An 18,785-nucleotide genomic window follows, 5' to 3' on the forward strand; every position below is an offset into this window, starting at 1 on the left:
CATTATAGACTCTCTAGCTGATGGGATCTGAGAAGAGCAGGCTATTCTGGGAAAATGGGCAGCTCACTGGGACTGAGCAGGGGGATTCCTGAAGTGAATGAGCATGAAAACAGCCGCGAAATGAAAACTTACAGAGAAAGATAACAGGAACTTACAGTTCTTGAGAAATTGGTGGGCTTTATTGGATTCAGTGCTATTTGACCAATTTGTACCTTTGAGAGTGGACCAACTGTGAGAGTGGTTTCCGTTTTTATTTTGTTTTATTGTTTTGATTTTATTTGGTTTCGTTTCTGGTAAATTGGAATTCCAGAGAAGCCTAGGGAGTTGCATGCCATTGGATTACGGAACCAATGGCATACCAGGGCGGTCCTTCTTGTCCCAAAGGAATCTCAGTGAGTTGAGTCCTGTCTTGGTGCTGAGCCCAAACGTGGTCAGCCAGAGTACTGTTTATTTTAACATCATATATATCCACCCACAAGCACAGAACAGCCTGAGCTGTGGAATAGCCCACTGTCTTGCACTCCTTTCCACAGAAAAGTACTGGCAGGGCTTGACTTCAGCTAGATGGGTGTGGAAGCTGAGGAAAACTGCACCAAGGCCATAAAAGGTGCAGTGCAGGGAGACCAAAGCTTTTCTCCATCTGAAGGGGGGAAGCCAGCTGACTTCTCAGCAACTGCCTGCCTGTGAAAACCCTAGTGTTCTTCCAGACCTTAGTAATGTACCTACCACAATCATTTGCTCTCTGAAAAGTGCACCAGGGCTGCCTTTGATAAAAGGCTGAGGAAACATGATCTTGGCCTGGCTATCTACAATGAAGGCAAGACATTGGACCTGTTTGGCAGCTTTCGGGTGCATATTGTGCTCGGACTTCTACAGTAGGGAAGAGTGTGCTTGCTTCGGCAGCACATATACATTAGGAAAGATAGAAATCTAGGTGATAAGAGTAAAATATACTGGGAACCACAGAGGCATTCTTGTCTTTCACAGTTAACTTAAAAATCACAGATGTGCAAAAGAAAAGAAACCTTGTAGTCCTACATCACTGTTAGAGCTGGCTATGTATGCTGCACATATTTTTCCCATTTAACAAAAGTAGGATCCTAATATTTGTACAGTACTGTATTTATCCTGTCATTTTCATTCAGTTACATGTCATGAATATCTTTCCACTCATTTATGTTTACTCTACCACAGTATTTCAAGTGGATCCCCACCTTATGAAGGCATCGTGATTTACTTAATTAACCAGAGGTTCCTAGTATAAAGATTTCAGTTCTTTCCAGGTTTTCACTTACATAAATATGGTAGCATACATCCTGAGAACTGAAATTTTGCTGCTATCCACACCTATTTCCCTGGGCATAATTCTTAGGCATGGAAATGACTATTAAGTTATGAAAAATACCCAAACTTTTAATGTACATTCCAAAATCGTTCTCAGGAAAGTTGCACCAATTCACTCTTTATCTTAGGAGCCTAGGGGAGAGCTAGAGTGTATGAGAGTATAACTTTGGTGTTATCTTCACAACTGTAGAAGTGATTAAAAAAACATTATCCATGGATATAGGAGGGGAAAGAGTAGTTTAGGGGTCAAAGATGCTGGATGCTTGCCAGAAGTTTCACATGGAAATGAGGTCTGTGGCCAGAGTGTTGGATTTACATAACTGATGTTATGTAAACGCTTTGTTATGTAAGTGCTTTGTCCATCAGTGAGCAGGAAGGCTACCGATTCTTGTTCCTGGCATAAGTTAAAAACCCCTCCTTCCCTCTGGGAAGAGGGTCCAACTTTTATCACCGGCAGTGACAGCGCTGCTAGGAAGAGTGTGTAGTGAGCAGTAGCTGAGGGTTAGCATTCCCGAAGCAGGCACTGTGTGCTAGCCATGGAATGAAGCACTTTGCATGGATTTCCTATTAAATTGTATAACACACTCACAAGGAAAGCACTACTACAGTTGCTGCCCACTTGGTACCTATTTTAAGGAGAAAAAACTTGTTATTTTTTCCCAAATCTCATAGCTAAACAACATTTAAACCATCATTCCCCTCAAAGCTACTAGAGAACCTTTTCTAGTTTAACTTCAAGCCTAGGAAGTAGCAATTGTGCTGTTACAGTTCAGTAAGCAGGAGCTGGCCTGGGCAGGGGAGAAAACCCATGTCTGAGTCACGCACCGGGGCCTCTTTCCTCCAGTTGATCATGTGGTGCCTGAGCCTGAATCCAGCCTGAGCGAGGCCTATGAGAAGTGGCGCGAGTGGGCTGATGGGAAGAGCTGCTGTGACTACGCCCTGCACGTGGACATCACCCACTGGAACGACAGTGTCAAGCAGGAAGTGCAGAGCCTCATCAAGGACAAAGGTGGAGCTGAGCGTGCCCTCTTCCCTCCTCCCTGAGCATCTCTTTGCCTGTCCTTCTTACCCCATCAGCTCATTTCAGTCTTTCCTCGTTTGGAGTCTGAAACATTAAGCTTGAGTCCTGGACATAGGGTTCCACCTGGTACCCCTTTGTGTGGAGTGTTACTTACCTCCTACAGGATGCTTTTGAGATAAAGGTGGCTACTCCCAGTTTGCAGGTGGTGAAGCTGAGGGTCAGACTGACTGCCCAAGATCACAGAATTAGTAAGCGGTGGACCTACTCAGAGTCGGTGTTCCTCACTTCCATGCAGGACTACCCATTTTCCAGAGGGAGATGCTGAGGCTAGGAAGAAGCTAATGTATCCTACATAAGGTCACCTGGAGAACACAAATGAGATTAAGCATTTTAACCCTCCTATCATTTTTACCCCAGAAAGCAAACTGTTGCTCTTATGTAAATTGATGACATCCTCAAAAAATGGAAGACATTTTCAAGAGCGAGGATGTGTTGCTACTCAGGCTTGAAGCTTAGGGCATGAAAATAAGTTCCTGTGGTAACAGGTGTGCCGGGCGTATGTAAGTTTTCTCTCAAAAGGACATGACTTAAACCCATTATTTTCTCAAATTGTCCTGTTATCTACTTCTTTCTATGTTTTGATAAGTAGATATTGAACATTCACACCGTCATAGAACATTGTTAAGTTGTGACCACTACTGGCATCCAGTTCTGTGCAAGAACGTATTAGTAGTCTGGACTCACGTACCAGGAGCGCAGCAGAAGCGCTTTCCCTAGAGCAGCTGGAAAGAATGAACTGTCAGGATAAATTTTTCTTCTCTCTTTTTACTTCCCAAGCCCTATCCAATTCTCAGTGGTATAGAATATAAGATTAGCTCTCTCTTTTCTTTCTGTACCTTCTTATACACGGGGCATCTCAGTTGGAGTAGAAAATCGAATGGCTTTAACAACATAGGGTCTGGGTCATTCCACGATGGCAGGGAACATTTGGGAAGCGTGGTCTGGACAGAGCTGCCCTGAGCCAGACCATTCTGGGTAGAGGCTTCTTAAACTATAATCCGCTTCTGGCTGGAAACACTGTGGGTTGAAATGGCCTTAATGGTAGAGACCAAAATTGTCTTCCTGTACTCAGAATGACTCGCTGTTCCCCAGACCCACCTATTTATTTTGGGTGAAAATTTAATTTTCCTTATTACACTGGCAACTAAGGTTTTTGAGCAGAGGAAAAACTCATTTTCTGCCCCCATTAGCTCTGTTAGTTCCCTGAGGTCGGGGTCTACATTTTTTTCTTTAACATTTGAAATTCACATAAATTTGTTTAAATTGAAGAACAGTTCCTAAGATTGCATTTAGAGACACTCTGTTCAGTCCTACTATAGAGCAGACATTCAGCAAACAATGAAATAATCTTATCCTAGGAACCCTTTAATGGAGACCACATATCTACCTTGATGGGGGCTGAGACCTCTCCTTTAGGGTGTTGCTGCCTTCACACCACCTTATGGTGCAGGGCATTGTTATTTTTCTATTTTACGGGTGAGGAAAACAAGAGTAAGGGAGATATGCATTCCCCGCTCATTGCACTATGAGCAGGACTGCGGTGGTGCATGCACACCATGTGTGAACCCAGCTAGGGCTAGAGTGGTTCTCTGTGCTAGCTGCTGCCTTCAGCAGCCTCCAGATGGATGGAGCTCCTGGGCTGAAAAGATGCAGGGGGCGTCTTAGTCACTTTCTCTTCACTGAGATCCAGGACGTAACACCTGTAGCCTAAGGAAGCGAGGTGTATTTCGAGTTCCAGTCCTTTGTATGCTCAGCAGAGTGGTGGAGGGAAGCTGCTCATGTGATGGTGGCCACAAGGCTGAGAGTGTAAAGGGAAGATCTTGGGAGAGAGATACTTCCTGCCAGGTCCTGCCGCCGGTGCAACCTCTTCTGACCATGCCCTGCCTCCTAACCTTGCGTTAGCTGTAGTGCCCCCTTTACTCAGTCACCCTTTAGAAGCCCTGCCTTTGAGCGCATGGAGCTCTAGGAGGCATCTGGATATAAACCAGAAGAGGGGAAATGTGAAATAGGCACAAAATAAGGGACCCTCTGTGGTGACATCGTTTAGGAACTCCTGATCTTGTAAGGTAAGGGAGGGTGAGCATGGTAAAATGTTCCTGGAGAAGTTGAACGATCTGCTTGATATTGGATCGGCACTGGGTAATGTGCTCCGCTCCCATGGGTGAGAGAAGGGGAGCTAAGGAGAGAAGATTGCTGTGATAATGTTGTCTTTCTCCTGTTTTTCTCCTCTTCTGTGTCTTGCAGGGGTTAACTCCTTCATGGTTTACATGGCCTACAAGGATTTGTACCAAGTGTCCAACACAGAGGTAACGACCCCTATGCTGTGAGGTTTTGGGTATCCAGTAGGTTTCCGATTGTTGCTGAATATCTTGGCCCTCGTAACGTGAGTCAATGTGGCCAGTGTGGGAGACTGCTGGGCCACAGTACTCCTTGAAGCCCTTGAAGTCCACGTGGCTTTGTAAATAAGGTAATGGACAATGTGCCACTCGTCGAGCAGACAGGGAGCTAGATTTCCACTGGCAGCAGCTTTCAGGGAAAGGGCTGCCTAAATCTTTATCTGCTGAACAAGTTCCCAGCCCCTCACCATCTGTGAGAAGGCATAGGATTGTGTGCTTTCTAGGATCAGGAAGACCTGCTGTTACTTAGAGTAATTGTTCCAGCTGCCTATCACTCTCCCTGGAAAGTCATGGTATGTATCTGTTTTAGATAAATCTCAAATTAGCAGAGGAAATGCAGATTAATTCCTACGCCTCTTGGTTGGTAGGAGATGAAGGTTGGTTCAAATATAGGTTTTCAGCTTTTGTGTTAGTTTTGACCTGGCTGTACTAGCTTTCCAAAACTCTTGTTCCAAAGGATCCTGAAGCTATATTTCAGCTCAGTGGGAAATGATTCATTAAAAATACATTCCGGAGGCCAGGCATGGTGGCGCATGCCTGTAATCCCAGCACTCGGGAGGCTGAGGCAGGAGGATGCTGCAAGTTTGAGAGCATCCTGGGCTACATAGTGAGTTCCAGGTCAGTCTCAACTACATAGTGAGACCCTGTCTCAAAAAACAAACAAACAAACAAACAAAAAACATTCCTGAGCCAGAGGAGGTGCTTACCTGTACTTCATTAGATTGTGGTCCTGTTTGTCTAGGAGATATGAAAGTATCTTCAAAGAGACATATCTCCCAGAGTTTCTTTGTACTATATTCCTCTTTTGTCCTGCATATTTTAGTCTATATTTCTGCACTAGTCATGGATTTCTTCCAGTTTATTCCTTTTTGCTGTTGTTGTTGGCTCTGGCTTTAGTAATTGGCCTTTAAGTGAGGTAGCTAAAAGTCTCTGGGAAGGTGACAAAGATTCATTTCTATTTCAGCTCTATGAGATCTTCACCTGCCTGGGAGAACTAGGGGCCATTGCTCAAGTTCATGCTGAGAATGGGGACATCATTGCCCAGGTAACACCAGGAAGCCACCTTGGCAAGTGCTTTCTGCTCTAGTCTGCATCCCATTGGTGTCCTTGTCTCTTCCGGGTTGCTTGAGCTCTTGGTGTGTAGAAGAGACCCACAGGGCACTTTGCTAAAGACAGAACTTGCTGTAAAGAACTCACAGTCTACGTGGAGGGGAAAAGGAAGGGGAAATGGAGAAACTACAAGATGCTGTAAAATAGGAAGCAGCCTGGCCATCCCAGAGAATCAGAAATGGTGTCCTGGAGGGGGACGCTTTCAAACTGGGTCAGTTAGTGGGACAGCAGTGCTGATCCTCTTCTGAAATTGAGACAAAGCTACGTGACATTGTCTGTCCTGACGAAAATCCCTAAGGCAGCAATTCTCAGAAGCCAGAAATCCGATCCACATCTGCAGAAATCACAGACTTAGATAATAAAGAATCTAGGTCCTTTGGGGATCAGACTGGTTTCCTAGAAATCATATTGAGAAACATGAGGAAAGAATGATGAAAACAAGGGCCCCCAGGCCCAAAGCGATCATTTGTAAGGAAGCAGAAAGCAGTTCCTTGTCTCCTGGGCTGCTTAATGGAAGAGATGCATACACAGATGTGTCTTAGGCAGGGCTATGTTTATCTTATGATCATTCTGCACTGGCTTCTGCTAGGAGGAGATGGCCAGAAAAGAAGCAGAAGCTGTCTTAGTCCCTTTGATAGCGTTCATTTCAAGAACCAGCATCCATTCTTTCTAAGTGTACTCTGAGCACTGCCAGGCACGAGGCTCTGAGGTGAGCAGAAACAGATGCCCTCTGTAGCTCACAGCTCACAAGCGCTTGGGCTGTGCCTCCACTTCAGAAGCTGCCCAGGACTTGGTGGGAGTGGTCAGCAGCGTTGTGGGAGCAACGGACAGGCTGAGCCTCGTCTCAGACTTATCAGATTCCTAATAGCAGGTACTGTTTGTCAAGCACTTATCACTGCATGCCAGGCACTGGAATATTCTCCTTTAGTCTGCTTCCAACCCTTAAAGATGCCACCATCCTCCCTGTTTTAGAGATCAGAGAATCAGCTCCTAGGGATTATGTCACTGGCCCCAAAATCACAGCAAATGAACGGAGGACCAGATCTTAGCTCTGAGGGGGTTGTGCCTCAGTGGGTACCTTTACCACGAGATGGAGTTTGTGGGGTCCCTTCCTCCTGGAGCCCAGCTGCAGGTCCCTGGAGACACAGTGCCCAGCAATACAGGGCTCCAGTGCTGTGGTCTCAGACTCTGAATGTGGAGGGCCAGACTAAGTGCGCATTTCCTCTTACTTTTGACCAAGAAGGCTAATCAGGCAGGCCTCAAACTCTGCCTTCTCCCACATCTCCCACACAACCAGACATAATGAAATCATTTTCCACAGAGGGCCGAGGGCCCAGCTCCCAGGAGAGACACCCGCTGGTGTTAGAGCTGTCATCCTCCCCTTCTTCAGGGATTCGGTGAGCAGCCAGAGGTCCCAGCCTTCCCTTCAGCTGCCCTCCAAACCAAATCCCCACCCCTCCAATGCAAAGGCAAGGGACTCCAATGCAGAGCCCCTTCCCCACAGAGGCCTCTTCAGTTGCCCTCCAACCCCAGCTTTTCCCTGCCTCGAGAAGATCTGTTCTCTGTCAGAAGAAGAATAAGGGCATTTTCCCATTTGGATGAATTTCTTGTGTGTATTTATTAAATTCAGCTTGAGCAGAAAGATTTTATCACATTGTCTAACTGAAGACAGCTGCTGTACTTAGAGTTGCTTGCTGCATTTCTGCAAAAGTGACTAAAAGAGCCAGAAAGATCGCTTCCTTTGGATACAAACAAGAGCAGTTTTCAGACCTTTCAAGCTGACAAGGTAGTGTGAGGTTACAGCATCTCCACACATTTATTTAAGAAATGTTTTTTATTCTGTTAGTATGTGTTTGGGATACATAATGATTATGTTCATTGTGGATACTTGGCACATGTACATAACACATGTACATAAGCATCAGTGGGTCGTTACATGTCATTTTGAATCTTCCAACTATAAGAAAACTAGATTTTAGAATAAGACTTCCCAAGACAGTGTATTAGAAGTACTGGATTTTCCTGATTCCATAAATTCTGATTCAGTAGTTCAGAAGTAGAGTTCAGGAAAGTGTATTTTGAAGATGTATCCCAGCTCTGGGTATGGTGGTACATACTTGTAATTGCCATACTCTAGGAGACTGAGGCAGGATGATTTCAAGTTCCAACCTAGCTTGGACAATTTAGCAATTGAGAGAGAGACTGTTTCAAAATACAAAATAATATAAAGGGAGGAAATGAGTACAAAGGCCCTAGGTTCGATCTCAGCCTCCCCAACATATCCATCAAAAAAGAAAAAAGAAAAGACGTCCCTAGTAAATGTGTTTGGAATCCACTGCTGGAGCTAGCTTTTCTATATGCCTTATCATGGTACACGTGAGCGAGAGGGAAGTGTGTGTTAGATAAAAGATACTGTCAGCTTTAACTATAAACTTTGTGTGACTTAAGGTGCTTCAGACTGGGTCCAGGGATTTAGCTTAGTGGTTCTGTCGCCTGCCTCAAAAGCACATGGTCCTGAGTTCAATCCCTGGAAAAAAAAAAAAAAAAAAAGAGGCTTCAGAGTGGGCACTCACAATAGTTTGGAAGAAATTTTATTCATTGAGGTTTGAATAAATAAGGACAATGAGAATGACAAGTAGAAATCCTTTGCTGGAAAAAGCCTGGAACCTTTTGTGCAACTTTCCATCTCTTATGTACAGTTTCCTTTTTAATCCATTTAGAAACTTTGAGTTGTGAACAACAAAAAATTCAAAAAGTTCTTCTTTGCCAAGGGGTAATTTCTCCAAAGGTCTTAGAATGGTAAAATGAGCCAAGGCTTGCTCCACTCCCCGTTTCCCTGCAGGCTCGGGACATTCCCGGGTCGCTGGGCTGGCTTGCTGGAGGTCGCTTTAGGAATTTCAGAGTGAGTGCCAGCAGACCTGCAGGTATGGTGCTTTTGGATTCCTCCCAGTTCCAATTAGCCCTGTGTGTGTTCAGTGTCCAGCCACCTGCTTCTTAAGGAAAGCTGGCCAGAGTCTGAGGAGTTCAACACTTGACCACCAGGGGTAGGCAGATTGCCTAGTGTCCACTGTTTAGCTAAATCACTAACTCGGTGCTGTCTGGAGGTATTATTTCACTCTGAATTCATTCATTTAATCCATAGGTGTAAAGCATAAAAACCCAGAGGGATTAGTTGAAATGTAGATTACTAGGTTTTCCCCTTCCCTTTTGATTTGGTAGGCCAGAATAGGACCAGAGATCTGCATTGCTGTACAGCAGCTTAGCTGATTCCAGTATGGGTGGTGACTGGACCACACTTTGGGGAATGATGCACTAAACTGTAATTCCACCAGGTCACAGGAATTCAAGTACTGACCCTAGCATGAAGCAGATACTCAGTAACTTCTTTTGGATAAATAAGTTTAAAAGTGCAGAAAGGGACAAACCAACCAGTTAAGCACATGGGCTGTCATGGGCAGCCAAGTCCGAAAGATAATGGAGAGTAAGTGACCTGGCAGGACTGCTGATGGGTAATGCAGACAAGCAATGGGTGTTCTCACAGACCAGCTGTCTTACTTATAATAAAAGAGTCACGCTTACATGGCAACCCCAAATACAGAGAATTATTGTTTGCCACACATACATATTTTATTCTTTCTTAAGCATATGTTTAGATCAGAATATATTAGTATAATTTCTTCAAACTGAATTGAGCTCACCTAGGAATTTCTTCTGCTTTGTTCCCATTCTAGGAGCAGAACCGGATGTTGGAAATGGGGATAACTGGCCCAGAAGGCCATGTGCTGAGCAGACCAGAAGAGGTAAGATAGAAGGCGGAAGTAAAGGGTGGCGTAAGGAGGAAAAGAAGCTGTAGCAGTAAGGGCCCTCTTCTCATCAGCATCTCCTGTGAGACTCTGATTATTACAGTCCCAGCCACCTACCACTCACGTTACATATGGAGTATATCTGTTGGCTCTCTTTCCCGAGCCATGTACACACACAGATAGGATGAAAGTACTGAAAGACAGTGAGAAATGTATGCACACAAGATAGCAGTATCAGAACATTTCTTTCAAAGACCATGTCTGACCCACTGTAGGTCAAAGGCCTGTGCAAATAAGTTGGAGAGAAATGCAAAAGAGATGCTAGCTTCTGACCCTCAGTCTCTTTGACATAGCACAAGCTGCAGTGTGGTCAGCTGATTTTCAGTATGAGTGTTAAATTGCTAATGCCTTGCTTAGTCATTGCGAATCTTGATGACCTTTCTACTTCCTGTGTTATTTCACACACTGTTTTGATGCTTGCAGTTTATTGATCACGTGAAAAGGAGGTTGAGTGGTCTTTTTCATAGGCATTATGCCCATTGATTTGCCTAAGGTGATGATTATATCCAGGTATGAAAGTTTTCCATGTGGCGCATACATCATGATGCACAGCTACAGAACAAATAAAAAGTGACCAGTGACTGATTCCTTGTCTCTGAAATGTCAGCAGCTTCACCTGTTGGCACAGGGCACTGAGATGGGAATTGGCTGACCATATGGCTGAGAGCAAGGTGGCTTTGGGAGAGCAGCTGGGGTCTGGCACCTGGTGTCGATCCAAGGCTCTTCCTATCAGTGAAGCAAATCCTGTTACTCTACTGTCATTCCAGACTCCACAGCAGATAGAAGAACCAGAACCAGAAAAGACTGGCTTCCATGGCCCAGGTCTTCTAGAGCCTTTTTAACAATTACACACACACACACACATACACACACACACACATTCCCATCCTAAGGATGCAATAATTTTCGCAAACTGAATGCATGTATATTAGTAGCACCCAGGCAGCAATACAGAATATTTTCAGCTCCCCAGAAACTCTCCTGTGTCCGATAATACTTAATTGCCATTTGAAATAATTGAAAAGCTTGTATTGAGATAAATTTTAAAGATTGTGTCATGTATTCCTGAAAAGTCTGACTTCTTGGTAATACCTGATCTTTTCTACAGAACACATAGCTGGTACTGTGCTGACTACGTGCACTGTCTTAGTTATCCTTACTGCTGCCCCAGGTCGTTAGCATTATTGCACAGGTAAAGAACCTGAAGCTAAGTGAGGTTAAGCCACTGTCTGAACATGTTTGAAGAATTGGAAAATCATCCACAGTGTGAGCAGGCCACGATGATCAGCACTGTTTGTAAAACTGTAAATGTTGGTCACTGGAGAGATATGCTGGCAAGATAGATTTCTTCAGCAGCAGCCAGGGGATTTCAGAGCAAAGTCTATTTTCAGTCCTTGGTTTGTTTTTTCAACCTCCTCCACCCTATCCCTCCCAACCTTCTCCTGGTTACCGTCTCCTTTTTAGTAAAAAAGCCTCTCAGCTGCAAATCTCTACAACATTGAAAGCCCTTTGGGGTGAACTTGGAGGGTGATATAACCTTCCAAAGATAGTCATGCTGTGGAAATATGGAAAAACCTGCAGTGCTGGGAGGGAAGGAGATCAAAGGGGCCATGGCTGTGGTCACAGGGGCACTGAAGTGCTCAGTAAAGGTGAGGAGGGGGAGGAATGAGAGGGAATGAGCCAACCCATCTCTTTTCAAGCACCTCGGAGCACCCTCTCCGGTGATTTCCTCAGAGTGGGACCTGAGGCTCAGAGCACCACTGCAGGGTGCAGTGGGGTACTTAGGGTTCTATGTTCCCTACACTCAGGGGCCCTCTGGGCATTGTCTGCCCCAAATAAAGTGCAGTTTGGGGGATGCCAGCTTATCCAAGCATGTTCTAGAGCCAGTCTGCTGAGCCCCAGGCAGGAACTGGTTCGTGTTAGACAACCATTGGGCATCTGCAAGCTGTTTTGGTGCTTTTCTAAGTGTTGAGCTGCAAAGGCTAACCAGAAAGTCATACTCATACAAAAATGAGCTGTAGGTGATCAAGTGGGAAAATGGTAGTGTCTGTGCTCTAGGCTGAATGAGACTAATTTGGCTTGGAGTAATAACAGACTCAGACTGGTCAAAAACTGTGATCGGCAACAAGACCAATAGCTGCCCTTCAAGGGACACTTGACTTGTCCCAGAAGTCAGATGATTGCTTGTAAAGACTAACACATTTAATCCTCATAGCAGCCCTACGTTTCAGGTCCTGTTACTATCTCCACTTTCCACGCAAGGAAACTGAGGCATCGGGAGGTTATGTACTGAACCTGAAGTCGCTCAGCTAATAACTAGCAGGACTCAGACTCAGGCCATCGGAGACAGCCTAAGCTCTCAGACCTTTCTTTGTTAACAAAATAGGGGAAGTTCATTACTTGTTCTTAACAAATGCAACTGGGTTAGAGAGCATATTTGAAAACATGAATTCTACATGAGGGTGGGATGGAAGAAATCAGTAGTAAAAGAAGTCTTTGTGCTAAGAAGACTGGAGGTTATTTTTATAAGAAATGCTTTCCAGAGGTACCCTTTGCAGGCTACCTCTTGCCTTCAAGAAAGAATTGGAGGAGATGTGATGCTTATTTGCCTTTACTGATTCATCTACACTTGATGTTTTCCCAGAGAGTCTACCTTGAGAATATAGGGGAGCAAAGACTTCCATTCAAGCACAGCCTTTGTGATGACCACAGGGAGACGAGAGGGAAAGCTAGGAACTCTAGTGGAGAGTGACTCAATAGGGACTCAGTACCAGTCCCGCTTGGCCCCAGCCCTATGCTGTGTTCCTCTTGTCTGTTGTACCATGAGGGACCCGGGTACTGAGGAACTAAGCAAAGCACAGAGCTGGAGGTGATGGATCTGAGATGCAGGTCCAGGTGTCCAATTCCAGATCCTTCTCAATTTTATACTTCTTCACAGTGCTGTGTTCTCACCATTTCTGGAGGTTGGGGGTGTGGCCAGAATGTGAGGCTCAAGATCCCTGTGGACTCCTGATTTTCTTGTTTTGTTTTTCAGCTGGAAGCTGAGGCCGTGTTCCGTGCCATCACCATTGCCAGCCAGACCAATTGCCCCCTGTACGTCACAAAGGTCATGAGCAAGAGCGCGGCTGACCTCATCTCACAAGCCAGGAAAAAAGGTGATGGGTGTCCTTGGAGGTCCTGCCGCACCATGTGGTCCCTTCCTTCCTTGGCTCTGTGCAATATAAATGGTGCCTGTTTTGCTCACTGCCTTGCTCACTAGGAAACCTCTGTCCCACTCCGGATCGAGGGATTTTCCCACCTGGGGCTCAGAAAGGTTCTGTGTCTTTCCTAGGATGCCACAGCCTGAACAGATTATTGTGAGACTTGATGCATCGTCTTTCCTCATTTTGATCTTTCATTTCCAGTTCACATTATTTGAGCTTTATAAGTGCACACTAGTCAAGATTACTGCGGGTTCCAGAGTCAAAGATCCACCCGAAACTGGCTTAAACAAGCAAACAAAAGCCAGTGTTCACGTGTGGGTATTTCAGGCATGGCCACATTGAGGGGTTTTGATAATGGTGTCTGTCACTCATGTTCCATTCTCGGCTTGCTGTCTTCCATGGAGGCTTTGTAGTCATCGTGAACAGTGATAAGGACAGATTCCAGGAGCACTGGGACTACCTTGGCTTGGGTCATGTGCTCATCACCGAAGCAAAGACTGCTCTGGGTGTGACGTCCAATCCCTCCAGGACCGAGAGCAGAGCACAGTGCAGTGTCACTCCAGCTGACCGAAAAGGTTAAGCATGGCTCATTGTAGAAGAGGGGTGAATGAGTCTTCAAAGGTGTCCACCACCATGGCTTCCAGGGCACAAGGCCACGGCCCCACCGCCTTTTGATTTCTGCTTCACTTCTCCACTGCTTCAGTTGACCCTCGGTTCTTCACTTGAGCTTAGCTAAAGTTTACTCCCATTTTCAAGCTTTCTTCTCTATTTTTGATTCTTGTCCTTGGTGGCAGAGCAGTGGGCTTAGTTGTGGATCTGATGAATGAGTAGTGTGGTGGAGAAACTGGAGGTGGAAGTCGTGTGTCTGGTTGTGGAAGAGGATTTAGTGAGCCCAGTTGTACCATCTTTACTGCTGAGCATCAGTGGCCAGCTGGTAATGGAGAGACCAAGATGAGTGACTCATCAGCCAGACTGGAGTGTGAAATTCCACATGTGGGTGACTGAGTGGCTAAGAATAGCTCCAGCTGACTCTGCCAGCTGAGTTTTCAGCTGCCTGGTCTTCAAGCAAAGGGTAACCCTTTCCTTATGGAAGGGGAATCTTCCTAATTGCCCAGGCTCGGCTGGCAAGTTCTCCTACATCACCCTATTCATGTTGAGCTGCTGTTTTCTCCCTCAGCATTTTAAAGGCTCAGCTGACATGGCAGGGTTGCTCCACTGGGGATAAGTCATTGAGCGAGAACAGGTCCCATTCTTGGAGAAAAGGAATGGGGGTGCAGAACCTCACTACTCCATCACACATCCTTTGAGCCAGGACCACCCACCACATTCACGCTCTGCTGGCCTGGAACCCACCCCCAGAATGACCCAGAGGCCTCCAGTGATGGGGAGTTTCAGTTGAATGCTTGTCTTATTTCAGAGTTCACGGCAAAGAATTCCTCCCCCTCAGCCTTCTGGCTCATGATTCCCTGGCAAAGAGAACTAGTGCAGCTGTGTCTCTAGGGTGGAGTGATGTTTTCTTTCAGTGATGAAAAACTGGCTGCTGAGATTGAAGTCAGTAAATATCTCAGACTGTCATCCTCAGAGAAGGGTTCAAGGGCGTCCTGAGCAGGAAGACTGCGCAGTGGGGCTCACTCTTCCCTCCTGACCACATTTCTTTCTAACTCCAAAGGAGGAAAAGGGGTCACCCTTGACCCATGCATGACTCTGCGTGGCTGCTCAGAAATAGAATTAGAAAGCTTCATTTTAATGAGGACCAACACAATGCCCAGCCCTGGTTGTATAGAATTCTCAGAGAGCACGAAGGCCTGTCATGTGGGCATTTATTGTCCTATTTCAGATGAAGAAGCTGGGGTACAGCTTGACTAGCCGCTGTGAGGCCTGGCATTGAAACTCAGGCATAACGACAGTCCTTGCTTCCTGCTTGTCTGTGCAACACATAGTCCAGAAGCACTGCTTGTGCACTTTTAAGGTTGCATTTTTTTTTTTTGGATAGCAGCAGCTGAGCACTTGCCTTGACTCTCTTTTCTTCACTTCTTTGTGGCCTTAGATGCTTTAGTTTGTAAATATTTTTGGAAAGCCTTGAAATCCTCATCAGTTACACATGGGTCCTCTTACCACCTCCTCATAGAGCAGGAATACCCTCTGTGAACCACTGCCACGCCTCTCTCTTCCATATGGCAGACATCGCTGATCAGACAGGAGTCTTTTCTGGTGAGTCACCAAGCATTATTAGAATTCTTCCCTACCTGGAATTCCAGTTAATTACCAGTTTCATGGAGTTGAAGCAAGGCAAAACTTCTTTATAACCCTGCCATAGAGACTCCTGGAGTTGATCTGGGTGAACACTGACAGTGGAAAAGAAGGATCAGGGCTGTGCCGGGTACCCTGGACTCCAAATCAACTGGCGTGGAGAAGCTGGGTACCTGATTCTTCCTGCATCAGCACTTGCCTTCTGTGTCACTATCCCTCCTCTTTAAGAAGCTCACCTGTGCCCTTCCTCGCCTCTCTTCAGTTAAGCCCCTGGTTCCTGACAAAAAACAAGAAGCTCACCTCACCTTTGATATGCCCAGGCACTTTTTTGACTGAAGCAGGTTACTTTTTTCTTTAGATTAAGAAGAAATCTGTGATGGTAAAGGTCATGAGAGCCTGTCATCTACAGGAATAGATTTCACTTTGTGGAACCAATGAATGTCCTTGTGTCAGAGGGATCTCCAGATTCCCAGGATGTGAGGTGTTTTTAGGACTTCAGGCCTTACAGTGGAATCAGCATTTACTGAGCACCTACTGTGTGCCAGATTCCTATTTGCTAAATCCTTTTATTTCTCAAGCCTGACATGTAGACATCATCTTGTTTCATCAATGCTAGGATATATTTATTTTGCATTTTAATACTTCTGAAATGAAGATAAATCTTAAAATCGATGCATTTTTTAAATTTTCTTTGAGGTAAATTTGAGAATCAATGCTGTACCTCACACTAGTGCTTCTTCTTATCTAGGGAATACAAATTTGTTCACATTTAGCAGATAGAAAAGCAAAGACTTAAAAAAAGCTGGGGACATGGACTTGAAGGAGAGTATACCTAACCCCAGAGGCATAAGCTTGTAGCAGGATCCGGAGCTGACAAACCCATTGCCTGCTTCCTCCCTCTTCTAGGAAATGTGGTCTTCGGGGAGCCCATCACTGCCAGCCTTGGTATAGATGGGACCCATTACTGGAGCAAGAACTGGGCCAAAGCAGCTGCGTTTGTGACGTCCCCACCTCTGAGCCCGGACCCAACCACTCCTGACTACATCAACTCCTTGCTGGCCAGGTCAGTGCAGGACTGCCAGGCAGCGGACGCTTTGTGGGAACATCTTGGGGCCAGCTGGGCTGGGGGCTGGGCGACCCCATCCATTCACTAACTACACTGCTGTCCACAGGGCAAAATCCTCCTGCAGTCTGGAGCACAGAGAACAAGTGCGTGTTCTCATATTTCAAATGGTAGTGCAGTAATAATGTTATAATGGCCATGGCAGTTAATGCCTGTGTGATCTCATTTGTTCCTTGTAACAGCTTTACAAGTCGGGCACTGTTATTATCACTGTTATTTGACAGATTAAGCAAAGACCTGAAATTATTTGCCTAAGTTCAGATAGTTGTTCCTGGTGCCTCAGCCAAGATCACAGGAAGAGGTACTTGTTACTGCCCTCTGTGGACATGGAGGGTCAGGCCATCACTCATTTAAGTCCCTTGTATTTTGCTACCAAAGAGATGATCTGTTTCCACCTCCTCATTTTCCAGATGGGGTACCTGACCGCAGGAAGGGTAAGAAACTCACCTAGGCTCACACAGCTCAGAAGGGACAGAGAAGGAATTCCACACTGAAGTGGTTGGGCTCTACATTCTAGACCCAGATTTGGATCTCCCCACGGGCCCCAAATATCCCAGTGTTGACGGGCTACTTTTGTCCTTTTCCAGCGGTGATCTGCAGCTCTCTGGCAGTGCGCACTGCACCTTCAGCACTGCTCAGAAAGCCATTGGGAAGGACAACTTCACAGCCATCCCCGAGGGTACCAATGGCGTGGAGGAGCGGATGTCCGTCATCTGGGACAAGGCTGTGGTGAGTGACTGAGGGCGTGGACGGGCAGTCGGGGACAAGATAACCTCAGGCCAGATCAGAGCCTCTGGTGCTCGGCCAACCCAGCCGAGCTCCTGCTCCTTGGACCTCCACTGGTGCAGGTGCACAGCATCAGACGAATCTCACACCTGTTGAGGGTCCCCAGAGCCAGGCAGCTCGGGTAGCTTGGAAATTTATCATCTACTGATGAATCCTAAGGTCCAGGGTTCTGAAGAGGTTTCCCTGGAATCTTAACAGGAATCAGACACACAGCCTCGGTGCTTAAAATACTCGTGAATTATTTTTTTTTTGAGAGAGAGAGTTTTATGATTTCTTTTGAAAGGGCTAGAAACAGTGTTTTGAAATGGTGAACAGGAAGTCCATGGCTGACGTCCATCTGCCCATCAAATATGCCCTATACTGAGGATATACAGCCATCCAGCTCTCTGAGACACTATCTGTCAGCATCTTTCACATCCCAAGGGCTGACAAAAGCAACAGCCAAGGATACAGTCTTGTGAAAATTTTACTAAAATTAATAATAAACTCATTAAGTTATTGCTTTCCTGTTTCCAGCAACAAATAGAATGTGTATGAACTAATGCCTCATTCATCTACATAGTCTAATCCACCAAGTCTTTTTTTTTTCCTTTCCTGCTATGGATCTCAGAGCTAGATTTTAAACTCACATCTGTCTTTCCTTACTCAGTCCTTTCGTTTTAAGAAGATAAAAAAGATAATTTTTTTGTCCCTTCACTTACATGGTTAGCTTTTGTTTTTTCACAATTTTATATTTATGAATGTGTGTTTCCTAGCACTATCTGAATTTGTGAAGAAGTAATATATACATTCCTTGCTGCATAATAATATTTCAGCCAATAATGAGCGACATCAGCAGTCCTGTAAAATTGTATTGACTAGTTTGATCTCAGTGGTCTTAGTTTGTGTGGTGTGTGCGCTCTGCAGCTCTGTGACGTCCACACAGTGATGAAATTGCCCCCAATGCGCTTCTTAGAACCTCACGCCATCGTGAAGCGATGTCTAGCTGTCTTTTAATTGCTAACGTGATACATCTTCAGTAAAGAACACTTGGAACCCTCAGATAAGCACACACATGAAAAAGGCACAAATCTCTCATAACTGGGCAACCCAGGGATGACCTTGGCTGTTGTCAGGTGAGTCCTTGCACATTCATCCTGTGGACACACACACACACACACATGTGCAGCCCCCTGATCTCCCCGAGCCGGCCTCCTTCCCGGATCTGCATGGTCCTCTTCTGAGACCAGAAGTCCCACACTGACTGGTATAGATGATGGGGAGATAAGCTGTACACACAGAATCTTTTGTATTTCACTAGGCCACAGGAAAAATGGATGAAAACCAGTTTGTGGCCGTGACAAGCACAAATGCTGCCAAGATCTTTAACCTGTATCCCCGCAAGGGCAGGATATCTGTGGGCTCTGACAGCGATCTAGTCATCTGGGATCCAGACGCTGTGAAGATCGTCTCTGCCAAGAGCCACCAGTCGGTAAGACTGGGCCTGTGGGAAGGGAGGGATGGAGTGTCCTGTCACAGGGCTCTGTCAGAAGCACGGTGGTTAGAGCAAGCTGGCCTGTCATGGTCTCTCCTGCCTGCCCAGTGACTGCCCAGCAGAGGGCGCTGTGCTCTCAAGTCACTGGTCAGGCT

General features: G+C 45.8%; 1 protein-coding gene across 1 annotated transcript in view; it reads left to right on the top strand.

Moving 5' to 3' along the window:
- Dpysl3 (dihydropyrimidinase like 3) overlaps positions 1 to 18,785 on the top strand; it is a 115,318-nt gene that overhangs the window by 90,480 nt on the left and 6,053 nt on the right. Inside the window, exons 4-11 of the mRNA XM_010627076.2 lie at positions 2,189 to 2,353; positions 4,670 to 4,731; positions 5,786 to 5,866; positions 9,663 to 9,731; positions 12,829 to 12,949; positions 16,154 to 16,310; positions 16,958 to 17,099; positions 18,457 to 18,627. Coding sequence (XP_010625378.1) covers positions 2,189 to 2,353; positions 4,670 to 4,731; positions 5,786 to 5,866; positions 9,663 to 9,731; positions 12,829 to 12,949; positions 16,154 to 16,310; positions 16,958 to 17,099; positions 18,457 to 18,627 — 968 coding nt within the window. The remainder of the gene's footprint in view (positions 1 to 2,188; positions 2,354 to 4,669; positions 4,732 to 5,785; positions 5,867 to 9,662; positions 9,732 to 12,828; positions 12,950 to 16,153; positions 16,311 to 16,957; positions 17,100 to 18,456; positions 18,628 to 18,785) is intronic.

The sequence above is a fragment of the Fukomys damarensis genome, unplaced genomic scaffold (genome assembly GCF_012274545.1).
Source record: "Fukomys damarensis isolate Sample0158 unplaced genomic scaffold, DMR_v1.0_HiC HiC_scaffold_3, whole genome shotgun sequence".
NCBI lineage: Eukaryota > Metazoa > Chordata > Mammalia > Rodentia > Bathyergidae > Fukomys > Fukomys damarensis.